Source organism: Taudactylus pleione, unplaced genomic scaffold (genome assembly GCF_031769625.1).
Source record: "Taudactylus pleione unplaced genomic scaffold, aTauple2 ptg000275l, whole genome shotgun sequence".
In the NCBI taxonomy this organism is placed as follows: domain Eukaryota; kingdom Metazoa; phylum Chordata; class Amphibia; order Anura; family Myobatrachidae; genus Taudactylus; species Taudactylus pleione.
In genome coordinates, this window is record NW_028284677.1 from 2,993,286 (window position 1) to 3,020,717 (window position 27,432).

Below are 27,432 nucleotides of genomic sequence, written 5' to 3' on the forward strand. Positions count from 1 at the left end.
GTTAACGATTATACGTGATAAGTACCAGGAGGTATTACGGAGATCATGATGAATTTGGCGTCTCATTTCAATAGACAGTGTAGAAATATAGCTTTCCCACATATTGAAAAAACTGTCTATTTTATACTCCTTGTCCAGAGCTACTTCTACCCAATCCATGCGAAACAGATACAAAAGCTTGGATCTAAACAGGGACAATGATGGGGGAGATCTGGAAATACACTCTTACAAAATTGCCTTACGGCCAGCTGCACTAATAGCCAGGAGCAATCGCCTTCCTCCAGCTCATCCGAGATAACTTTCATGATATAAGCGTAGTTTAAAGAATAAAGATTACCCAGGCAGCGAGGCACACGGATCTCAAGATATGTGAAATGATCTCTAGTCCACTTCAGTTGGGAGTCACCTATCATTAAGGACTGTACAGGACGTGGTCCTAGACAAAGTGCTATCGATTTCTCGACATTCATCAAGAACCCTGACACTGTCTCAAATTGCCTCAGTATCTGAAAAATAGGGTCTAAAGAAATAGTTGGGTCATTCCAATATAACAAAACAGTCAGGAAACGCTGTTAATTTAATTTCTTTAGGACCAAATGATATGCCTTTAAACTCTGTACATTTGTCTAATATACAAAATAATGGATCTATGGCTAAGTTAAACAAAAGAGGAGAAAGGGGACAGCCTTGTCTGGTTCCTCTCAACATTTGTAAAGGAGCATCACGATAGCCATTGATCAGTAAAGTAGTCAGAGGAGACGTATAGAGATATCATACAATATTGGTAAATACAGAACCAAACTCTCGTGTTTGAAGTATAGCAAACAGGTGTGGCCACAGAATGATGTCGAACGCCCTTGTTGTGTCCAGACTTAAAAGCATATACTGGGTATTAGCCACACCCGAGGAGGCCGCCAATGCCGCTATAGCCGTCCGTATTCCCCTCACAGAATGGCGACCCCGCACAAATCCCAATTTATGCGAGGTAAGCAACTCCGGTAGAATCACCTGCAAGCGATCCGCCATGATCTTAGCAAGTAGTTTGGCATCAGTATTTAGCAGACTTATGAGCCTATACGAATCTAAGAGAGCAAGGTCCCCCTGGGGTTTAGGAAGCAAAATAGTGGTTGTACCTGTATGTGTGAAATGTGGGAAAGGAGAACCTTTCTTTAATAGGTCATTAAATAAATCGACCAGAGCTGGTGCCATTTGATGTTGCAGGAGTTTATAATATTCATTAGATAGGCCATCGGGGACAGGAGACTTGCCCAGATGTAACTTTGAAATAACCGACAACACCTCGTCTTTAGTCATGTCCCCACTTAGCAGATCCCTCTGACCAGGAGTTAGTACAGGTAATGAGGCCTCAGAAAGCATGTGTGCATGGGCATTACAATCAAAAGGTAAGTCCTGATATAGAGCTGAGTAATAAGTCTCAAATTGTTTCACGATTTCCTTGGTAGAGGTCACAATTTGTGGAAGGGTCCCTAAGTGATGTTATATACGTCCGTTTGTGCCAAGGTCTTGACATCTTAGCCAGTAAACGACCAGCTTTGTTTCCCCATCTAAAGAACTTCTGTTTAGTGAAAAAAAGATCCTTCTTCGCATTAAATAATAGACGGTCATTAAGCGATTGTTTCGTGTGAACATACGCCTCCTGTGAGGCGGTTGCAGGAAACGCAATATAGGTCTGTATGAGTCTCTTTCCAAGACTTTATCCTCTGCCCTAAATAGCCATAATATCCTTTTGCTGCATAGAAACATATCCTATTATATGCCCCCTCAAGACCGCCTTCGACGCTCCCCAAAACACAGTAGGATTATTCCAAGCGTCCAAATTATCATCTTGATAATTCATCCACTAAGTAACCAGAAAAAAAATTATCAGATTAAAATAAGCTGGGAAGAGCCCAAAGTAAAGGTTATGGACACTGGGGCGTGATCTGACACTAGGATCGCATGAATCCCTGTATCCTGAACAATACAAACTAAAGAGTCAGAAACAAAAATTTTATCTATTCGGGACCACGAATTATGCACTGCTGAATGAAATGTGAACATTTTACCAGTTGGGTTAGAAAGTCTCCAGACTTCAGTGAGCTGGAGGGCTTTTGAAATTGTTGCCATGCTGATTGTGATCTAGACAGCGGGACTGGTTGTCTATCAAGAGAGGAGTTCTCCACAGAGTTAAAATGTCCTGGCAATATCATCCGAAAAGTAAGGCGTTGAGCCATTGTGTTAATCGTCCAATAAATTCATGAGGAGCAACACTGGGAGAGTATATATTGACCAGGGTATACTTTTCCCCCTAAATCTCCACATCCAGATTAAAGGTACCTACCATCCGGGGTTGGCTACAGTATTTAGAATGGAGTAATGCAGATTTTTGTAAAAAAGAATGGCGACTCCCCTGATCTTTCTGCAATAGCTCACTGTCACACATTCTCCTATCCATGGAGCCCGTAATGTAGAACCACCACCATCTAACCAGTGTGTCTCTTGAAGGAAAGTAACGTCTGAACGAAACTTTTTTAAATGATTGACTACCCTTTTCCTTTTAATTGTCGAATTCAGACCTCCCACCTCCCAAGAAATTAGCTTAAGTTTAGTATTTGGTCTGCACCAGTGTACTCACCCCATCAGCCATGCTTAACCAATTCCTAGTTTAGGGAAATTGAAAGTAGAATCTGGCACCAAATCTAGCTGTTACCCGTCCCAGTCTGCGGAGACAGTGTCAACCCTTCCACCCGCCTCTACGGGTGCAGGATCCCCCCGCGGAGAGAAAGGAGAAAAGAGAGATAAAAAAGAAACAAACAAAAAAAAAAAAAAAACATACTAAGCTTCAAACTCCTATTTTTAAATTTTCCAAAACATACACATTGTGTAGCAAGCACCAACGGAAACATATGGTGAATGCTAAAAACAATATATTATGAATAAAGAGTCTAACTCTTTGTAAATAATGTACATAATTAGAGGGTATACAAACAGTATTAATAGGTTTGTCATTTGTAATTTTTTTTGTTTTATAAGTGAACTAAGTAAACAGTTGATGAAACCATATACTATAAAATTTCAAAAGCCACAGGACCTCGCTCTTATTCATAAGAAATGGGGAGAAAAAATTATTCATCCCCTCTCACGTGATCCTAGATAGCGAGAGCCCAGAAAATTACTATACCAGAATAACAAACATTTTTCAATAATATTATGTTTCTTACTATTCTTTTAAATTGTATGAAACCACATATATTTTGCGGTCACTGGCCTAGGGCTGCCTTGCATCGGACGATTATCTGAACCTAGTCTGTGCTGTGGGCCCTCTCAATTTGAGGTGTAGAGAACTCTCCTGTGATACCCAGGGCTGTAGGGAGATCTACGCTCAAAAAATCATGGAGCTGAGCACCGGTAATAGACTCTGGAATGCTAATGAATCGGAGATTGTTCAGTCTATGACTGTTCTCCAAATCGTCTATTTTTTATTTCTTTTTTTAAACATTTTTTATTGAAGCAAATAACACTGCACATCAAAATAATACAAAATAAATTAGAAATTCAAAAAGACAATATATGGTGTCTTAACATCTACAATTATTCCAAATCATCTATTTTATCACGCAACTCCTGTATGAGAGTGTGGTGAGAGGAGCCCTGTTGGTGTACCTCCTGTAGGCTATCCTCCACATCACTGGTACGTTGCTCCAATGTCTTTATACGAGCTGTATGAGTATCTATTATTTTGGCCAGAGTTGCATCCAATTTAGCATTCATATCATCTAAACACTTGTCAATTAGAGGCATCATGATTTTGGTAATTTCTCTGGCCATATCCGCAAGAGGAAGAGACTCTACAGGAATAACTGCTAGAGCAGGAGGACCGGCCTGTTCCGATGCGTCCTTGGAGCCACTCGCGGGAGAAGCAGAGGAATTTTTATTCACATTGGACTAATTCCGACACACTGTGACGGATGGTGAATTTATAGGTGGGGCCGATTTTTCTAAATATTTCTCCATGCCCCAAGGACAAATATTGCAATTGACAAATATGAGGTTAAGGCAATGTAAGAGAAACACCAACCAAACGTAGATCAATTTGTGCTTATTTTTAGTAAAAATGACAAACCAAGAAATTTGAGGGGTACCCTCACAAAAAAAATTATATATATATATCTCACATCAGTTTGAAAAAGTTGCGATGACAGGTCTCGCCACTAGATGGCAATGCAGGATCACAAATAGAAAAATCACATTTAGGGCCATATTCAATTAGGTGCGAAAAGCTCGTTTCGCTGGTGACGTAATTTCGCCAGGCGAAAATTTATCCCCGTATTCAATTACAATGACTTTTCGCCGATGCGGAAAGTCAGTGCATTGGAATAGGCAAAAAAGATTTGCCTATGAAAGCTGTCGAAATAAAGTGCAGAATTGGAGTTTTGGGGTAGAAACTTGCGGGAACCACCCTGCACCCTTAGGACAGCCCCCCAAAGGTAAACTGTGTAAAAAAAATAAAAAAAAAGATTAAAAAATACTCAATACCCCAAAAAATTACTTAAAAAAGGGGGCGAAAAAGTACAAACTGGGGGACGAACTTAAAAACTAGCGAAATAGACTCCAGGGGGGGTCCCCAAGGATGCCCCAGGTGTATTTAAGTTTGCAGGTGGTTGCGGCAGGTGGATTTTTCGACATATTATAAAACTTCACTTTAAAATATGCAACTTTAAAATATGCTTGCACCCATTGTCGTGTACCCCAAATTTGCTGGGGCTACTTATTTTCTGCAAAAAAACTGCTAAATGCTATTCTTCACCACTTGTGCAAAGACGCTAATTAGCAGCTATTGACAGCCTTTAAGTACCCCAAATACCCTCAGCAGGCCTATTTGAGGGTGAATATAGTGATCCCCAATGTCAGTGCATCTTTTGGGGGGGGGGGGGGGGGTCAGGCGGAATTCCCCAATCTGACAGCACTTTTTGCTAGGTCCGAATTCGCCGGGTTCCGTTTTTGTAATTGAATACGGGGATAAGAGGGAACAAGCACGATACTTTTCCACAGGGAAAACCAGCGATTACGGCGAAAACTCCGGCATGCAAAAAGTACGGGACTTTTTGCACCTAATTGAATATGAGCCGACCCACTAAGAACTACTTCTCATATGAACCAAGTGAGGGACATGAATTATAAACTAGTCAGTACAGAGATGTTATCAGGGAGTTGTATATTATAATAATTTACAGAGCACAAGTTGACCTAGCAATGGAAACAAATAAAAATAAAATATGGAAAAGAGGGTCTGGGAGATTAGGGGAACACACAAGGAGGGAAGGAAATAAGAGTAGCAGAGACAAAAAATTTAAAGTAAAATTGGTAAGGGAAGGACACAGCACACAAAGTTAGTACCCAAACAGGACTTCTCAGCAGATGCCACCACGATTCTTAGGAATCAAATCTCCTCAGCCATCCATACGAGTACCCCAGACTGCAGACATGAGCAGGTCAAGCAGGAATAGCACCAGATCGCACAGCAGCACACCGGAGAAGAAACAAATGGGAATCCGTCCTCCCAGACTCCCAGCAAGTGTTTCATTGTAGGCTGCCCGCAGTGACCGTAACTCACAGCTAAGGGTACGGCAGACAGCGCCAGCCGCTGCAAATCTGGAAGAGAGAGCACAGCCACTTCCCCTTGCGTTGGAGCAGTACTAGCCAGTCAGTGAAGAACACATCTTGCAGCAGAAGCCAAACGCCGGGACCAACAGCAGAGCGACAGGATGTGCAGGGCACAACGCGAGGTCTTCATCGCACAGCCGCACCACGAGGTATCGCCGGTGTCATGAGATCCGCACAGACCGGAGGCATTAGGGCCGGAGCAAGTCAGACAGCGAGAAGCGTGGGTAGCAGATTTCCACAGCTGGAACCACACGCCAGAGTCAGCAGCAGCCAGGATCCTCACAGGGATGACAGGACACAGCAGAGATCTTCAGAGCACAGCCGCACCACGAGGTCCCACTAGTGCCGAGCACACAGAGCACATCCACGCAGACCTAAAACAATACGTCTGTAGCAGGCTGACAGATAACAGGTGAGTGGCACCCCCAAAACAGGGTTGGGAGTCAGGAGCAGTGAACCTCAAAAGGGATAACAGCCAGCAATCAGTAGTTTCACGCCAAACAGACTGTCGGCGGTCATGCAGGCCATCAAATTGATGACTGGACTCCGGGGAAATAAAAAGAGCTCCCAGGCAATACGAGTATCCTAAGACTCCCCAAGAAAAGGGGAATACTAGGAAGACCCCGGCAAGCCTTTAGATCAGAACATTTTACAGGATGGCTCCAGATTCCATGCCTGCTGTGAGGAGCTGAACTAAAAAGCGGCCATACTAGATGCCCTGCTCACCAGAAGTCCTGATTATTACTTTTTTAAGTTGACCCTACATAACATCTGAGGAGTTTTTTCTGATATCTGAGGGCAAATGGTAGTGATACAATTTGTTTTACCAGTTTTGGTTATTCAAAACACAATAAAAAATGTGACTTGCCTCAGAATTTCTAGGTTTGTAGATGAAACTTGATCATAACCTGAAGCAGGAAATAAAATTGAAAACTGATAGAATAAAATTATAGAAAAAAAGCCTGACTGATGACAATGCAGACAAAATCCTGTTTGGATAGCTTATTTTTACCAAAAGCATCTAAAACTACAGTGTGTAAAAAGTAGACAGATCTTCGTTTGCATGGGCAATTTTTGTCAGAATACTATAAAACTGAAAAGATACATCAGGATTGCAAACACACCAACAATAGGATGCAATAGCCAAGAGTTTTGCAGCCGCTGGTGTGGCGTTCTTAATAAGTTCTCCCTAGATTGTCTAAACTTAGCAATAGAGGAGGTAGATAATAAATTATCAAAACTAAAAGAACACACAATCATTTAATAATATTCATTTACAACAGCTGTCTGACGAAAAGTGTGAAAGATGTCTTGAAAACAACAACTCGATACATACAACAGGGACCTATTGTCCTTCAAGTGTGGTAAATTGGATGCAGTTTCAAATTATTATAAACAACATACTGTATATCGTTGGCTTATGGGTGAGGGAGCAACACCCCGCTAACGCAGATTTATAAGAAACCAAAAATCAACATTTAATTTAGATTAAACATTCTCCCAGTCCACATTGAAAGCAAAATTTACTGACACCTTTGGCCCAACAGTGGCTTTTTTAGGGGCACACCCCAAACAACAGATAGATCAGTTATTAGAAAGTTGGTTGATACGCAACAAAATCCTTTTAAAAACAATATAACAACCTTAGTAGACACAAGAGAATGTCTCTCAGGGCACTGAGGGACAACCCCTTGTTGTTAATAAGACCTGCCTACAAGGGGGGAAACAATAGTACTACAAAATTTGGACAACTACTGTATAATGTGGAGACCTGTAGGCAGTTAGCAGACACATATACCTAAAGGAAACGTGATCATAACCTGAAGTGGGAAATCAAATTGAAAGTGGATAGAATTATAAAATTATAGAAAAAACGCCTGACTGATGATGATGCAGACAAAATCATGTTTGGATAGCTTATTTTTACAGGGGACTTCCTTGCAAAACTTTCCTCTTTTGGTCAAATACCATCTTAATGCGTTGTTGGCTACTATTGAAGTTTGCTCCATCTATACCGCCATCCCTCATGATGGCGGTATATAGGCAGCACACCAGGCCTTTTTGGATATAGTACAAGAAACCAAAATGCCCCACATTGAACTTCTTCTTGACTTACTCAGTTGTTTCTTAGAGTACAATAATTTGCAATATAGGAATAGCAGGCATATCAATGGGGTCAAATATGGCCCCTAGTTATACAAATATGCATTACAATGAGCAGAGATGCATATTTCCTCTACGCCAAAGATGGTATTTACCACAAACACTAAAAAGATTGTTGGATTGCACTTCAGCGTGAAGCTTAATAAAATTTACTACAATGTAATAACCACTTGACTTTGAAACAAAACATTTAGACACGGCTTCTCTTAGTAAAATATAACAAATTTAATATACATAACAAAATTAGCAATTGTGACACATATGAGTTATATCAAATCTACCACATAAAACATACATGTATAAAATAGTGTCCCTTAGACATAAATCAGTCCTTGTATAAAACTATGTAAAATATGAAACCAGGTACAGTAACTTGAGAATAAATCCTCACTAATGAAATGCAATTATTCTCCTGTATAGTTTAGTTGCATACATATAGTGTGCAATGCCGGTTTCGCTTCCTTCAGGGAGCTTTATCAAGATGTCTTGATAAAGCTCCCTGAAGGAAGCGAAACCGGTCGACAAAAGGATAATAGTGCCCACAAACTGCATCCAGGCAATCCAGATATACCTGCTCTATCACATTGTGTGGACCTGTATTATTTGGAGGACTTTATTTTTACCAAGGTCCATCAGTGTGCATCCAGTATCAAGTGGCTATTACCGGCTGTAACCAGAGGCAAGTGATCCCCACGGGGAGGACCCGGTGAGATCAGTGCTGGGATACCACACCAGCCGCTGTAGAGACACTGTGGTTCCCCAGACTCAGGAGGAGAGCCATACAGTGGAGACGCACTGCCGCCATCCTCCACAAGTTATACGGGGAGGCAGACACTAATATTGAGGGAAAGCATTTCCTCTGGATCCCATACACTCAAGCTACAGGAATCCCAATTTGTGCTTTTCAACTTGCTGGTGAGCATTGCACACTATAAGTATCTAACTAAACTATACAGGAGACTGTGACTATATGCATTTCATTAGTGAGGATTTATAGTCAAGTTACTGTACCTGGTTTCATATTTTACATCGTTTAATACAAGGACCAATTTTTTTTGGGAAAAACATTTTATTGTTAGGAAAATGACATATTGTAATACAAATACATCGTAAATAATCCTCAGCATGATAAACACATTGTCGACAAAATTACATATTGTAATACAAATACATCGTAAATAATCCTCAGCATGATAAACACATTGCCGAGAATCATCCAACAAAACAATTATAATATTTGCAGTATATAAATCCAGATATAAATTGCAGTTGTGCACACAAAAATAGTTACAAACACTGTTACATATTTAGTTAGTCATAATTACCATTATCAGTACCATTAACGGGCCGTCTTACAGTTGTAGTATAAATAAAAATCATAATCAGGATCAAAATCAAAAGGGGGGACTATTAGCAAGTACTTCCAAATTAAACCATGACGTTAGTTGGAAACATCTCCGTAAAGAATCCTTAAGTGATGGGGATAATGTATGAATATAAGGTAACCATGTACCAAAAAACTTTTCAGTAAGGTTTTCTTTATTGGTGGACGTCTCTGTCCAGTCCATAGTAAACAGAAATATTATTCTAGGATGTAATAATGTAAGGGTAGGTGGGTTAGGTTCAATCCACTGTGAGAGAATGGTCTTCTTGGCAGCTGCAGTCAACTTGGTCAGAAGTAGCTTATTTCCTTTTGTCAAACCCTGTGATTGTGTGTTTGTGGTTATATTCCAGAAAGCCCAATATTTAGAGATCACAAAAGCAATTTTTAGAATATCTTTTATATAGATATTAAGTTCCTCCCAGAAAACCTGTACACGTGGACAATCCCACAGGCAGTGTACTATATCGGCGTCAGGTGCTGAACATTTATAACAATTGGCATTAGGTGCATCTCCAATAATATATTTCAATTTGGGGGTGTAGTATGCTCTGTGTAAAATTTTGAGATGCATTTCATTATAAGAGACTGATCCCAATCGTTTATTCATTTTAAGACATGAAAGAGCAATAGTCTCTATAGGGATTTACGGAAAGACCTCCTTTCATTTTGCAAGTCCTGTGGTGCGTAACTCTAAATCAGGGGTCTTCAAACTTGGCCCTCCAGCTGCTGTGGAACTACACATCCCAGCATGCACTGCCACCTTTTTGATATAACAGCATGCTAAAACTATGTGCAGTGCATGCTGGGATGTGTAGTTCCACAGCATCTGGAGGGCTAAGTTTGAAGACCCCTGCTCTAAATTAATAAGAGGTCGGGCACAGGAATATATAAAGGAAGTAGAAAAAGGTCCCTGTGGTTTGCAACGTAACGCATCATCCAGACGCCAGTTTAAATCAGCTGCCAAAAAGCCACGCAACATGGTCTGAATATAACTCATTGCCTGCAAATAAGGAAATAAAGGAATAATAATGGAGGGGAATTTCTCCTGCATTTGGGTGCGAGTGAGAGGTTGGAGTGTTTGTTCGTGTAAAAATTTATAAATATATCTAATGCCACTAGTATGCCAGCATTGAAATTGGGTTCAATTGCCAGGTGGAAAAGATGGGTTGCCCCATAATAGTAAAAATAATGAGGACTGTTTGGATAAGTGAAATTGTGCTCTAATAACTCGCCATGCTATGCATGTCGTATTTATTAACATGTTTTCTTTAGCTGCGGGAGGTAAACTAAGAGGATGTGTGTGTAAGAGAGACACCAAATTATGGTGAGGAGTAAATGCCTGTTCCATAGGAGTACCTCCAATCCAGTCCATTGCTATTCGATAATTAGCGGCCAGGGCATATTGTCTGAGACATGGTAGATTTACCCCTCCCATATGTGTCTGTTGTTGCAACTTAAACAGTAATATCCTGAGACGTTTTCCAGCCCATATGAATTTTTGTAAAGCCTGATTAAAAAGTCTAAGGTCTCTCTTATCTGGGATAAGTGGTAGCATTTGGAGAATGTAAAGAAGTTTAGGGAAACTAATCATTTTATAAAGATGACATCTACCTATATAGGACAATGGAAGATGGGCCCATTTATTAAAATCTGTGTATGTTTTTAACAACAGTGGGGTGTAGTTAACAGCATACAATTGAGAAGGATGTGAAGGAACATTGACACCTAAATAAGTGATGTATTTATCTGCCCATTTAAAGGGAAAGGAGTCTCCCCATCCTGCCCTAGCCTCCCCAAAAAAGACCAAGGCCTGAGTTTTAGCATAATTAATTTTAAAACCCGCTATCTCCTCAAATACTTGCAGGATCTGCATGAGGAGCGGTATAGCCTCCCTGGGCTTAGCAAAATACAATAAAAGATCGGCAAAGACCGAAAATTTAATCTCATGTCCTGCCAAGAAAATGCCTCGCCAGCCCCCTGCCTTTTCAAAATGGCATAATAGAGGATCTAGGGCCAAATCAAAAAGTAGTGGTGAGAGCGGGCAACCTTGTCTCGTACCTCGAGTCAGACAAAATGGTCGGGTGTTTAAAGAATTTATTGTCAGAAAGGCTTTCGGATCCTGATATAGTGTTTTGAATATATGAATGAAATCAGGGCCAAACCTTTGGTAATTAAATATACGTATTAAATGAGACCAAGACACTATCGAATGCCTTGTCAGCGTCACAACTCACCACAATTAGTCTCTTTCCTCTCTCCACATGTGACTGGTACATTGCCGCTAAAACAGTGCGGATATTGTAAGTAGAGTGACGTCCTTTAATAAAGCCTGTTTGAGCCGGATGTAGTAATTTTGGGAGCAGTAACTGTAGACGCTGGGCCATAATTTTGGAAAGCAATTTCAGGTCCTGATTGAGCAGAGAAATTGGGCGATATGAGGAGACCAGGGCAGGATCTTTATTAGGTTTCGGAAGAACTATGATACGTGCAGTGTTGAATGTAAGTGGTGCCAGATTCCCATTAAGTATTGAATTATATAAAACTGAAAGCTGGGGAGTGACCTGTGATATGAGTATTTTATAATACGCTGCTGACAGCCTATCAGGGCCCGGGGTTTTACCAGTGGGTAACGATTTTATAATAGAGGCAATCTCTTGCTCTGTTATAGGTAATAAAAGACTCTCCCTATCTAATACACAAGGACCAATTTAAGGCCAAGGGACACTATTTTATACATGTATGTTTTATTATGTGGTAGATTTGATATATCTCATATGTGTCACAATTGCCAATTTTGATTATGTATATTACATTTGTTACATTTTACTAAGAGAAGCCTTGTCTAAATATTTTATTTCAACGTAAAGTGGTTATTACATTGTAGTAAATTTTATTAAGTTTCACTCTGAAGCGCAATCCAACAATCTTTTGGGTCTATTTGGTTTTGAGAAGTAACTAGCCAGCTGGTACTGGCTGATTGGATTAGCAGCTGTGAGTGGGAAAACTAAATCATTTATTTACACTAGCGCAAGGATTTTAGCGGTCGGGAAACCGTCACGCTGTAATATAAATTTTACTACAAACTGTGAAGGTCTGGGTTTGTTGTGGACCCGGGGTGGTGACAGGAGCAGATTTAAATAAAAAGGTGGAGTTTTTAATAAGTGATTTACAGACATGGGAATGGCAAAAGAAAAAGTCCAGGTTTAGCATTAAAGTACAATTGATAACTGTGGTGACGCAAATGGGAGAATGCCCAGATAGTGACAGGCAGGAAATGTCCAGTATACAGGTTTGGTGAGCTGTAACGAAGTGCAGGCAGAGGTAATGAAGTCCAGCTGGGAGTTAGAGTGTGAGGCAAGGTGCAGGGAACCAGCAGGTTCAGGTACTCAGGCAGGGGAAAGGTAAATGGAGGGCGCAGGGTGAGTCCAGCAGGTTTGGAGCAGGCAAGGTAACAGGCTAAGTAGCGCTTCCAGGCAGACAGGTAAGGCACAGGTACTCGCTGTCAGCCGCCGCTGAGAAACACGTTGCACTGGCAATGAATGAAGGCTCTGGACCTTCCTAAATACCAGGTGCCGCGCTGTGACTGGCTGGAAAGAGCACATGACCCATCAGGATTTGTCAGCTTGAATCACATGACCTGAGGCAAGATGGCGGCGTCCATGCCAAACGGAACGGAAACACCACCAGGCCTCAGTGACAATGTGCCCGCACAGAACCACGCGCAGCCAGTGCCCCTCGCCAAACACCAGCCACGCTGCCAGAGACCCCTCGCCACAATGACCTCACAGGTAATACCCGGTGACCACCATGCCGAGGAACCCTGGCCGTGACACAAACACTGCATCAATTATATTTTTGTTATGAAGTACCAGAACAAAGCGTCAAGCCCAATCAGGTTCACTTACAATGTTGATAGTAACCAGGAGGAGTGTATATTGTCAACCTCCTTGTTCATTACATCGGTCTATGACTAATAGTATCACAATACTACTATATGTTGCTGGGGTTTATTGGGAAGTTTCACCGAGATTCAATCCCTATTGTATACATTCATACAGTACCTTATTAAAAGTTGTTTTATATTATTCAACTTGGTAGGCTAGTACCCCAGCAAAGAGTACATCTCTGTTTCTCTTGTGTCCCACAATGTTGACAGTAATCAAGTGGACTTTTTGAACTTAACAGTATCCCATTATGATAATACAGATGGGTCAACATACATCTAGGCTCCTGGTGAGTTAAATAGCTCCTTCTAGTAGCGCGATGCCGTGTCATCTCTGTAGCGCTGAGCGTCTTTTAGTGCGTCTTTTTAGAGTCAAATGCGACTTATTTGCACAGTGTTACGAATAGGATGCACAAGCAGCTTCTGTTGATTAAAATTATATGCAGCATGCCTATTTTCTCTGTGCGTAGCGGGCATATCTGTATGCTATCCCTGTTGGGATATGAGGGAGGGACCGAGGAGTAGGCACTAAAAATAATTTACTGACTGAAACTCCCCCTCCCTTATTTACCTTCCCCTTTTCCTAGCTCTCCAGTTAACTAACTAGCAAAGCCAAAGGAGAAGAATAAGAAATTAAATAAGAATCCATCACACATATCAGGGAGTGATTTCCAGATGGACTCAGAGGAATTGATTCTACGGTGAGTAACCCAGAATCTTGTTTTCTCTTCCATCCAATCTGGGAAGCACCGACGCTGGGACTTCCCCAAGCAAGCCTCAAGAGGGAGGGGTATTACGCACAGGCAAAGCTATACGCAAAACGATGCAAGTTTTGCTCGCATCTTTAGCCACAAATGTGTGGAACTGATAACATTTGGTAAATGTGTGTACTGAGGACCAGGTGACCTCCTTTGCACAACTGCTCAATCGAGGAACCCTACCAAGCTGCCCAAGAAGAACTCACAGCCCGAGTTGAATGGGATCAGGTACTGACTCGCCCAAGGCTATATAGGCCTGCTTGATAGTGGAAGTAATCCAACGAGCAATAGACTACTTAGATGCTGGTCAGCCTCTTTTATGGGCATCATAAAGTACCAACAGGCTGTCTGTCTTATGCAAGGCAGAAGTCCAATCCACATATATTCTGAGTGCTCGTACCACATCCATAAACCGTACAGGATTCTCTGGATCAGGTGGATGCAATACTGGAACCACAATCTCCTGATTTAGGTGAAATCTTGAAAACAGCTTAGGAATAAAGGATGGGCGAGTGCAGAGAACCACTCGGTCCGTATGAAAAATCAAAAGAGGAAAGCTAGCTCATAAAGCCGCCAACTCCGAAAATCTGCGAGCTGAGGCGATTGCCAAAAGAAAAGCTAATTTCCAAGTTAACCACCTTACTTCCACCTTCTCAAGTGGCATAAAAGGAGCCAGCTGAAGAGCAGCCAAAACTAAATTAAGGTCCCACGGCGGTACTGGTGAAACAGAAGGTGGCTGGACCTGCAATGCTGCTTGCATGATAGTTCTAATGTCTGCTATAGACACCAGACGTCTCTGAAAAAATATAGACAAGACCGACACCTCACCCCTCAGGGAAGATAGGCGAAGGCTTTTGGGCAATTAGTCTTGTAAAAAAGAAAGAAAACGTGGCAAGCAAAACTGGGAAGCCGAAACCTTCCCCAGTTTTGCACCACCGGATGTAAGCTTTCCACAACCTATATTACATCATAGAAGTGGATGACTTAAACGCCTGTAACATAGTCTGGATAACGGCTGGAGAAAACCCCTTGGACTTTAAAAGACTGGTCTGAAGTGCCATGCCGTTAAAGCCAATTGAGGTAAATTGGGATGGAGAAATGGACCTTGTGATAGTATATCTTCTCTTAGTGAAAGCCTCCATGTTTGGTTGGCCACCATAGACAGAAGATCAGAGTACCACGACCTCCGTGGCCAGTCTGGCACTATTAGGATATGAGCCTTTTCTTGCTTGATCCTCTTGATTACATTCGGGAGCATTGGAATTGTTGAAAAAGATACCTGAAGTGGAAGGACCACTTGGCTGTTAGGGCATCAGGTGAACCCTGTGCCAACTGAGAAAGTCGCCTTCCCAGTTGTTCACCCCTGGGATAAAAATAGCAAATATGGCTGGAACAAATCTCTCTGCCCACATCATAATCTGGGTGGTCTCTGCCATAGCCAAAGGACTCCTTGTCTGCTGATATATGCCACCGCCGTGGCATTGTCTGACTGTATCTGTAAGGGTCTGTCTGTGAGAAGACACTGTGCCTGAACCAGAACACGAGCTCGCAGCTCTAGCACATTGACTGACAACATCCTCTCTTCCAGAGACCAAACCCCCTGGAACTGGTACCCTAGAACCACTGCACCCCATCCCTGGAGACTGGCATCCATAGTTACTAGCGTCCATTCCCAGGGAGAGAATTGAAAACCCCTGGACAGGTTGCGAGTGCAGAGCCACCAACCCAAGGATTCGTGGGGGGAAAAAAAAAACTGTTGTTCTAGACAGGGATCCCATCTCCTCCAGAGCTGAAGAATGAAATGCTGAAGGGGCCTGGAATGGAAGCATGCAAATAAAGCCGCTTCGAACGCGACCACCATCTTCGCCAATAGCTGCATGCAGAGTAGCACGGACTCCCAGTGTAGAGACAAAGGAATGTGCACCAGGGACCGCAACTCCCTGATCTTGTGTTCGGGCAGAAAAACCTGCTGGGACACAGTGTCGAACAGAAGGCCCGTATCTTTCTCAGCAAAAGGATAAGTAAACGTAAACCCTGCTGGAAGCTTAACACGTTTATCTGGCTTAACCCAGGATTCCCCCAGCACATCAGAAAAATGCATAAATTAAGGAAAATTCAAAACAAGTTTTTTTTCTTCTCTTAATTAACCCTGCAGAAGCCGCTTCATCATAAGGCTCCTAGTCTTCAATTTTTTTTTTTTCTTTTTCAATATTCGATTTTTAAAGAAACATACAAAGAGAAAGAAAATCAAACATAGAAGATTTTACAGGAACATAAATGGGGGAATAAAGCAAGGTAAAATTAAACCAACTTAAAATGATACATACAATATACATTATAGTCATATCCTTTGGTCAAAATAGACCCTAAATCCTGGATTAGAATATGTAGCTTTAATACCATAGACATATACAGTACACGTTTTTAAACATGCAATAGTTTTTGAAAATATACATCACATTGTCCGACACATTAATCAATCTTACTGTAAAAGATTAACAATGAATTGTGGAATGTAACTAATAAAGCCTTGAAACTATTTTGCCATGGAAATATTTTTTTAGTCGATTTAGTTACCTAGGGAACGTTTATGACTCCAATATACATTCCAGGTAAGCCAGAGTATCAGAGGGCTTGATAACGATGAATAGGGGACATCTGCTGTTTCAAATTCATAATGAGGCTGAAGTTTATGTTCGATAGCCTGTATATTAGGGATAACGGTAGATTTCCAGTGTTGGGCAATTAGTAATCTAGTCGTAATAAGTATGTGCCCCATTATATAGAGATCATTATTAGTAATGGGGCCATGACAGATATGGAAGATACCTATTAAAGGGTCAGGGGTTATAGATATCTTCAAAACCTGCTCTATAAGTTTAAATACATTTGTCCATAGTGGAAGTAGTAAAGGGCATGACCAAAACATGTGGGGTAAAGTTCCCACATGGTCACACTATTGCCAACACAGACTGGAAGCTGAGGGCTATTTCATATGAAGCTTCTCCGGGGTTAAATACCATCTATGTAGGAGTTTATAAAATTGTTCTACATGGGAAACACATTTAGAAATTTTAAAACAGGTGCTGAAGACCGACTGCCAGTCTTCTTCAACAAGCAAGATAAATCTGACTCCCACTTTACAAGGGAAGGGAATTTAGAGGAATTTGTGGCACCATTTATAAGGAATACCACCAGGTTATGCCTCCTTTATTAGAAACTGAAACAACCCTATCTTGTAAATATTTAGGAACCTTACAGATATGGTGAGGAGTATGTATTGTATTATGTAACCAATGGCGTAGTTGAAGAAATTTTAAAAAAATCATTTACCGGTATAGCAAAATTTCTCACATATCTGAGTAAAAAGTCCGAGTGCCGTTTAATGTGATATCCCCTAAAGTAATCGCCTCCCTATTTGTCCAATTATCACATCGTAGATTTGGAATAAAGGATGCAATTCCCCTAAAGGAGAGGTTAGTAGTAGGTAGGGGGATATCATCCAGTCTAGCAACTACATCAAGCCAAGCCTTTCTAGAGGTTGTGGTTGCTGCTAAGCTTCTGGTTCGATGGAGGTTACTGAATTGAGGCAACCATAGTAAATCTGTAATCTTTCGAACACCATCAAATATACGTTTTAGGAGTGTGTGCACATATAGAAAGCGGTTATATAATAGCTTCTTTCCAGTAGTTGCTCGTCTATTGAACCGTTAAAATGCACTGACCTGAGTATTATGGAAATGTTTTACTGATTTGTTTTATATGCTGAAGTGTTTGTAAATTGACATTTCGTTGACAATTTAACATGTTTTGTTTTGTTGTTGATGACAATAAAGTGTATTGTATTGTAATTAGCATGCTTAATGAGTCAAATAGGAGAGTGGTTCATATCAGACAATCCAAAGACATGGGTCAGTCTGGAAAAGGACAATTTATCCGTTACCATTGATAGATTTACTATGGTTGCCTCAATCCAGTAACCTCAAGCGAACCAGAAGCTTAGCAGCGACCACAACCTCTAATTGATAAGAGTTGTAGGTTTGGAAACACCAACTCTACCTCCAGGTTCGGTAAAGCCACTTTTGGTTTCTTATTTTTCCAAACGTATTTAAGGAATAATGCATGAAACCTATCCAATATGTATTTAGGGACCATCAGCGGGATTGTTCTAAATAGGTATATGAGTTTAGGAAGAAGCATCATTTTCAATGCAGCAATACGCCCCAACCATGATACTTCCTGCATCATCCAATCTTTCAATAGTAAAGATAACAAACTCAATAATGGGAGATAATTGCAAGAGATTAAAAAAGAAATTTGTGAGGTAATTTGGATTCCTAGGTATTTAAGGCTTCTCGTTTTCCATATGTATGAATAAGATGCTTTGAGAGAGGTGAGCATATTTGGCTGAACATTAATCGGAAGAGCTTCAGTTTTTGACGTGTTCAGTTTATAGTATGACACGTGTGAATATCTCTAGTAGCGCATGTAACTTTGATAAGCTAGAGAAGGGGTGAGTAAGGGTCTACAACACATTATCTGCGAATAAACAGATTTTATGATGGTTTCCAGCTCAATGGCTAGTGCGAACATTAATGGTGATAACGGACAGCCTTGACGGGTTCCATTAGATATATTAAACCCATTTGAAAGCATACCATTGGAGAATAATTTAGCTGAAGGGTTGGAATATAAAGTCATTATAGAGGACAGTGCTCTGTTACATATTCCAAAGCATTGCAGCACTGCAGTTAAATACCCCCCAGCGTAGTCTATCAAAAGCCTTCTCCGTGTCCAGGGATAGCACCAACAATGGCTCCCCTGAACCTTTTTCCTGTTTGAAGGTTAATAAGCCCAATCCTATCCTGTTTTTCCCGGTTTAAATAGGTACACCAAAAGAGCCAGAGAGATGAATCCCAATCAAAATATGTCCGACTAGATAACTAAAAGAACTCATCAACCATAAGATGGCCGCTGGACCAGAAAAGGATATGGTCCAATGTGCGTTTCAAACACAGGAAATATTTGAGTTTTCCACCTCCAAGATGGCCGCTGGACCGGAAATAGATGCGGTCCAACAGGCGTTTCAAGTACAGCAAGTAAGCGGATCCACTAGAGGAACGGCGCGAATAGAGGAGTCTGACTGTGTGGGGAAAGCGGACTAACTATTTAAGGAGGTGCCATTAAATGGAAGCTGGCAGATCCCTGGAGGATGAAGTTATTAGCGGGATAGCCTGACATCGCCGTAACCGGAAGTGGGGAATGACGTACTTCCGGTCCGGCAGAAAGTGCTGGTTTATAAAGGATTTTTTAGTACTTTGCAGCAGTGAAATTTGTTTAAAACAAAGTGTGGGTTTATTGACTCCACCACAGGACTGTATATATGTGATCATTATATTTATGAAACATCAATTATGATAAGATTTGTATACAGGGTGAACTTAGACCTGGAAGAGCTTGTAACATATGGTATTTAAGGGAGAGTTTAGGGATTCCTATCACACAGCCTTGAGGAAGGGAGAGTCCACTCCCGAAACGCGTAGGTGAAGTGTGACAGGACTGTATTTCTGGAAATACCTGAGCAACCCCATGATAAGGAACCATGGAGAGGGTGTCTGGACAGCTACACCTTTAAGATCTACGGGCCCTTATTAGAGGGACTGCTGAAAGTCTTACCGAATAAGGAACCTATAACTACTGTACTAAGGAAAGTACTTAGTTTGGTATATTTATTTACATTTATAACATCATCGTTTTGACATCAGCGCATCCTGATTTCCAGTACTTTTTTCCATATATCTATTTTCTGACTATAAGGGTTTAGTCTTTTTCTGTGATTTTGGGTTGCATCTACAGCAGGTGTCAGGGCGCCTGGGATTACTCCAGTAACACTTTATATATCACAAGTAATATAGTGGCTTTCCTGATTTGTCGCAGAGACCATTTATCTGTCAGCGCTACAGTAGGTCTATCCTTTAATAGGATCGATGCACATGGGAGTAAAAATGTGTAATCTCTGGATGTAGGGTTCTTCGTCCTCCATATATCATAAAAATCATATTCAGATAGTATTCTGTTGAACGCCTTAGAGTGGTCCCGGACCTGCTGAGAAAGTCATTTGCTAGTAGGTGTGGATTTATCTAATGACGGGTCTAACACCATATTGAAGTCCCCTACTAAAATAACCGGTACCTTACAGTGTTTTTGGAGAATGATACACTGTAGCAAGTGTAACTGTCCTGTTCTCTAATTTCCTTATTAATATTAGGTATCGACTATTCGGATCTACAATTTGTTCCTCTAGTTGAAATTTGCAGGTGCTGGAAAATAAAATGGCCATACCAGTTTTTTTTGAGGGCCATTAGACAAATAAGATTGGGGATAATAGGAATAAGTGAATTTCAGGGGTGCTGAGTGAATGAAATGGGTTTCCTGAACAGCCATTATATGTGCCTTATGTCTGTGAAAGAAATGTAGGGCTAGTTGCCTCTTATTGGGTGAGTTTAGTCATTTAACATTTAAGGACATCAAGTTAACCATTGTGTCATAACAGAGTAACAATAAGTTAGTCTATGGGTTACAATATGAAATACCGGATCTGCGTATGTAGTACCTTTAGGATAAAAAAAAAAATATTGGGAGAATATATATACCATAAAGACATATGTAAAAACAATGGCAGGAGCCAAAACAGGGGGAAAAAAAAAAAAAGAGAACATACCAAAGGGAATAAGAAATAGCACCATAAAGGAGCTAAAAAGGACCAGCGCCTGAGGCGGTACATAGGAAGATAGGGGGTAGAGGCCACCCCCCCACCACTTAATTTTGCTACAATATTAAACTAAACATCGTCACATAATTTCCAATTACGGTAAATATCAATAAACGTGGACTACCAACTGATTAATCTTGCTTCAACAGAGCACAAATGGATTGTGAATGAAAGCAGATAAACTTAACCATCACATTTATAAAAAAAACATTGCAAACTTACAGTCACCATACATAATGACCAATTAGTTAAATCAAGACAAACACCTGCTACAGTATATGTGATAAGAACCCTGCAACTTTGTTAAGACCATTCACGTTCATTCCTCGAGCTTTTGGCGAGCGACACTGAAATGTTCTCCAGTTTCCAAGAAACCAGAAGATGGACACCTTCATCTGGTGCCCTTGTAACAGGATAAAAAGATCTGCGTTTGGCCAATGTGGAAGCTGATAGAGCTCCATAAATTTGAAGATCACCCAGGATGGGCCCGGCAGTTTCCGAGGTTCTGGCAGCACGCAGAACTGCTTCTTTTATATGGAAGTAATGCATTCGCATAAGAGTGTCTCTGGATGATCCCTCTGGGGCACTTCCAGATTTAGGTATGCGATGAATACGATCTATCAGAAAATCAGTGATTGTCACTGTAGGGAGTAGCTTCATAAACAAATTGGTGACATATTCCTTGAGATCTGTGTAAGATACGGACTCTGGGATACCTCGAATTTTGACATTAAGTTGGGATCTGTCTTCCAAGTCTCCGACCTTTTCTCTCAGGAAGGAGACCTCCGTTTGGAGTTCTTCATGTAAATGTTATCAGGTCATTGTGAGACTTGACAACTAACTTATTTTCTAAATGGTCTGTTCAGTCTCCTAGAATATCGACTGACTGTTGGCAGGAAGTGCTAATTTAAATTCTGAGGAGATGGTTGATTTGAAAGAGGCCAGAAGAAGCTTCATGGAGCCCACTGTTAAGGGTGCGTCATCGCCTAAGGAGTCCCCTGAATCTGGAGGTGATGCAGTGGGTTTAGCAACCACCTCTGTGGCAGAAGCAAGTTTAGCTCCTTTGTCACCGTTTTTATTTTTAGAGCCTTGCGCAGGGGAGGCTAGCTTGAAAAAACTTACAGGTGGAACCTTCGCAAGGTCCTTCTGGCATTTAGGGGCCATCGTTACCACAGCTAGCTTTTATGTTTTATTACCCATTAAGCACTGAGGAGTTGATATCAATTATGAGTGTAAATCACAAAGTGACGATACACGTTAAGACGTCAAAGGGTGGTGAGGGATACGTGCATTAATCTTCACTACATCTCAAAACTTGTCAAGAAATTACTATCACGCCACTGAGTGATGTAAGCAATTGACAGGTAGCGTACTGTTGGATCAAACAACACAAAATAAACATGTTGGATATATGTCATAGGTTATGAGCAGTAATAGGGAACTGCCACTGGGTGGAGCCAGTGTATCAGAAATGGTATAGTTAGCAAGAATATGGCTCAAGTAATGGAGTGGCGTCACTCAGAGAAACAATTATATCAAAACACAAAAATGCAAAAATAGGAGCTGATGTTGAAGTACTGTTGAATGATAGCCTGCTGGCAGATTTATTGAGGTAAATGATAGGAGGTTAGGTAGAGAGTGGCACCTGCTAGGGAACCTCTTGACTATATTCCTACTGTTCTGTCACACTGCAGAGTAGTATAGAATGAGGATAAAAGATAATGCAGGGTCCCATCCGGTACTCATGTTGAGCCTTTTGGGTATAAAGCAGTTGCTCAGGTCTGCTTAAGCTTCCCTCAGTGGCGTTAACGGATGCGGCCGCGCGTCCTCCAGACTTCAGCTCTCTGATGGGAGTAAGGCCACAATCCTTGGTGTCAGGAGAGCACTGGGGGTCAGAACAGGAAGTTAGTATGGCCTCTCACTTATTTCAGGGTCGGGGGACACACTCCGGTGTGTGCGCTGTGTTCGGGCGCGAGCTCCACCGGCGCGCGCCCAAAATCAATGTCCCGGCTTCAGCAACGGTGTAATTACACACTGCCCGGCTCAGTGTGCCACACTGTCCTTGTGGGCAGCTCACAGGTAATCCGTTAAGTGGTTGATGGTCCCTGTGGGGGATGATTGTGCCGGTTATTGCTGGTTTCAGTGGGAGCTCTCGCCACACACGTCCAGCTCCGTTGGCTACCAGGCCACGCCCCCTCGTCTTCAATTTTTGAAGTCTGGCGAATGTCCTGGGTAAGCTCAGTAACACCCAAACTATCGGGAGAACTGTCTTCCCATTTCTGATCTAATACCTCCCCATCCTCAGCAGAAGATCCTTCTGAATCCTGCCCTTCCCCCAAGAAATGCACTGTCTGGGTAGGCTGTCGCTTATAAGCACTCGCACCAGCCGAGCCCAAAACTGCCTCTAAAGTGGAAAAGACCCAGGAAAGTCTATCCATCTGAATAGACATCTCTCTATTCACGGGGGCGCTAGCTAACTCAGGGGAAGGAAACTGAGATGGTGGAACCTGCTGCAGAGGTATAGAGGCTGATGCACTAACATTAGCCTGGCCACTAACCTATCATAGCTCCTTAGCCAGATCTGCAATGGACTGAGCCATAACCTTTGCCCATACCAGTAACACCTCCTCTGACGGAGCATCCATAGATGACCATAGCACGGGTGCCTCAACCTCACATTCTGCACACAGGGCTCCCTGCATAATACTCCCGAGAGTGGTTGGCAGAACATGTAAAACATGTATAATGTAATACAGCTCCCTATTTATGCTTGGGAGATTGGTCCCCCATTGCAGATACACTGTTACCACAAACAAACTCAGAAAGAACAAAAAAGACCTACAGCCCAAGCATATATTATATATATATATATATATATATATATATATATATATATATATAGTGAAAGAGAATTATTATTTATTTATTTTTTTAAATAAAACAAAAGAAATTAATACAAGTAACTAATCTAATAAGACATAGAAATATAAACAAAATAAAACTAACTGAACTACTCTACTCCTAAGCAGCAGTAAGGAGCAGCTGTGTCTTCAATTTTTCAAATCAGTCCTCCAGGAAGCAGCAGGAATTCACCTGACCTGGAAGGACCTCCCACAGGGTTCTGGGAGTGTGGGCAAGAAGACATCCACCATTACCAGATGGTGCCTGTTAACCAGGTTAGCACATTTTTTTAATTTTTTTTTTAAACCTACAGCACCTAGTTTTCCCAGGCGGTCTTCTTTACAGTGCACCCTTAGGGTAAACCGGAGCTGACATAGAGCAAACCGGAACTTACCCATGCACTTAGTTTACTGTTTAGCTGCCCAACATTACTCTCCAAGTAAACTGTGGCAGCCGGTCACAGCTGCAGGGAAACCGGCTCCTATGGGGGACTTTTATTAATATCCTAAGATCCCAGCATGCCCGTGGTGCCTGGTGACCCTCTTCCGGGGCTCGGAGCAGGATGCAGCAGGGGGTGAGCAGATACTGGCTACCAATACTGCTCCTAATTCCAACTCCTCCAGCCTTGAACCCATAAGGGGATTCAGGCTCTAAGATTCCTTTAGGGTAATGTTAGGCTAGAAACAAACAAAGCCTATACTTCTTCGTGCCTGCTCCTGCTGGTACGAAAAAAAAATAACTGGATAGCTAGGGAAAGGGGAAGGTATATAAGGGAGGGGGAATTTCAGTCAGTACATTATTTTTAATGCCTACTGCTCGGCCCCTCGCTCGTATCGCAGCATCAGTGCTTCCCAGATTGGACGAAGGAGGAATATACTACAGACAAAGCAGGATGTTACAAGTGCCTAAATTGCATCACATACAGAATCATGGTCATAGGAAATTATTTCCATCATCCCCATAATAGAGGTAAAATTACAAGACATGTATTGAATTGACATGTATTAGTGACCATGCCACCTATATTCTAATGTGCTCATGTGCTTTGATGTATGTCGACCTCACCACCACATCATTTCGTGATCAGATAGCCAATTATTATTGCAAGGAAGGGTCATCAACTGACAACCTTAACCACTTAACTGGGATGAAATCTGCAGTGAGTTGGGCTTTAGCTGACACAATCGTATCCTCAGCTTTTCAAGAGGAAATCCGGTCTGCCAGTTAAGTGGTTAAGGTTGTCAGTTGATGACCCCTACTTGCAAAATGTTGTGCAACCGGTTTGTTCGATGTTCCAGTCTCCTAGGCCTGACGTATAGACGTTCTAGGATTGGCCATCCAATCACAAAATGAACCATAGACACTACCCAATAATTATTTAGTTCCAAACGATCCTTTTGATTCCAAATAATTTTGTTTCTGTAGGGGCATGCAAATTAATTAGCAGACATCGGGACGAGGTCTGTACACACTGAATTTCTGACAAATACCAAAACGACGAGACCAACGTGTGTGCAGCGCATACTATATCGGGAGCCGATCCAAATGGGTTTTAGACTGACAGTCAGGTCCTGGTGCTGTGTAAACACTACACAATTATTGACCTTACCTCACAGATATAGCTATGTCAAGCCAAGAATTGCATAGTGTGTACCCAGCTATAGTTTTCATAAAAGTATTAAAAACAATTTCAGCATAATGGGGCAGATTTATCAAATCTTGCAAAGAGAGAAAGTGGAGAGAAAAAAAAGTAGTAACCAATAAGCTCCTAACTGCCATTTTATAGGCTATGTTTGAAAAATGACAGGAGCTGATGGTTTTTACTTTATCTCTCCAAACTTTGATAAATATGCCTCCATGTTTATTTGTATAAGCAGAAAACAAAGAATATACTTCATTAATTTATATATACAGTATATTTTAACATCTAAATTTGAACATATCACTAACCTTGTACTCCAGGATCAGTGCTTGCTAAAATGAACTGAAATCCCATCAGTAAAGTTTTTGTTGTTCCCTACAAAAAAAGAAACCAAGAACCGTAACAATAATTGATTTGAGGTAAATGTTAGCTATAGGTGTATGCATTTTCCACGGTTGTCTACCATCAGATAGGCCTCTCTCATTCATTCACATACCCTTTTACCATTTTTCTAACCAAGCCTCTCCACTTTCTCTTCCATATCAAAACCCTCTATCTCAAATTCACACACCCAACCCGTTGTAACCAGTCAAACACAAATAAATAACTTACTTGCTGTACTAACAGTAAAATGTTTTTTTTCTTCATCTTCATGATTTTCAAGTAGCTGTGGAAAACACTGGTAATCAAGGTGAGGTTTGTATGATCTCCAGATAGCAAATTCAGCACTACTGCACAAATTTCTGGATATAATAATTCTCCATCACTGCTCACATCTATTTGGCCAGATGTGCTTCCAATTTCTTCAAAGCCAAATTTCATTTCTGCAGTAAAGTTTTAAAAATACATAGGTAAAAATGTAGAGGATAAATTATTTTTCATACATTGATGACAGAAAAGCACAGAAGGATAACTAGCATCTGTTGAATTTCTATGATCTTCAGTGTACAGAAATACAGAATTATGGTAAAACATACCTTTTGATAATTCCTTTTCTTCGAGGTCCTTAGGGTCCACAGGAATTACCTTGGGATATATAGTTGGACAGCGTCCATTGCACCAAACAGCAAAGCTTTGGAGCTCCCAGCATGCACTGGTCCTCCTCCCTATATACCCCACCCCCAACCACAGGCATTCAGTTCGTGACTAAGCCTCGCAAGAGATTTAGAAGGAAGAAAACATTTCACAAGAAAACACTTAACAAGCGAAGAGGGAATCTGTGATATAAAGCTTTAAGAACAGGTCCATCTGAGGCTAGGTGCATCAGGGTGGGTGTCCTGTGGATCCTATGGACCTCGAAGAAAAAGAATCATCAAACGGTATGTTATACCATAATTTTTGTATTTCTTCTTCGGGTTCCATAGGGTCCACAGGAATTACCTTGGGACGTTCTAAAGCAGTTCCCTTAGGGATGGGGATGCTCCTGAGAAGATAGGAGAATCCGCCACCCAAAGGAAGCATACGTATCAAAAGCATAGAACTTTATGAACGTACTCCGAGTGGTATTGGCTGTCACTCTGTTAGGGACAGGGAGATTAGCCTGAGTATAGACCTGGGAAAAGGTCATACGGAGCCAGCGGGACAGTCTGTTTATTTGCTGGCCAACCTCTTTTGTGGAATCCATACAACATAATTAGAGAATCTGTTTTCCTCATGGACTTGGTCTGATCCACATAGATCCTAAGGGCTCAAACCACATCAAGGGAAGCTTCACCTGTAGACAGGTCTGAAGACTGAAAGGCCGGGACTATAATTTCCTCATTAATATGGAAACGGCAACCACCTTTGGAAGGTAGCCGCCTTGGTATGGAGGACAGCTCTATTCTGATGAAACACCAAATAGGGAGAGCGACATGAGAGAGCTGCCAGGTCAGACACTCTGCGAGCTGAAGAGATAGCCAGGAGAAAAAGCATCTCCGCCGTCAGCCATCTCAAGTCCACCTTATCCAAGGGTTCAAAGGGATGCGTCGGCAGTGCCCTGAGAACCAGAGACAAATCCCACGGTGCTACCGGTGGGAGGAATGGAGGTTGCAGTCGCAGTACACCCTGCATGAATGTTCTAACATCCAGCAGAGGAGCAATCTTGTGCTGACACCAAACAGTCAAAGCCGGAACTTGGACTCTCTCTAGGTAGCCAGGCGAAGACCCAAGTCTAATCCAACCTAGAGAAAACAAAGTACTCTGGCGAACCTTGAATATCTTAGG

General features: G+C 41.5%; 1 protein-coding gene across 1 annotated transcript in view; it reads right to left on the reverse strand.

Annotated features, from left to right (window-relative positions):
• LYST (lysosomal trafficking regulator) overlaps window positions 1-27,432 on the reverse strand; it is a 507,705-nt gene that overhangs the window by 353,904 nt on the left and 126,369 nt on the right. Inside the window, exons 8-9 of the mRNA XM_088481579.1 lie at window positions 25,840-26,051; window positions 25,536-25,602 (exon numbers count right to left, since the gene is read on the reverse strand). Of these exons, the coding sequence (XP_088337705.1) occupies window positions 25,536-25,602; window positions 25,840-26,051 (279 nt within the window). The remainder of the gene's footprint in view (window positions 1-25,535; window positions 25,603-25,839; window positions 26,052-27,432) is intronic.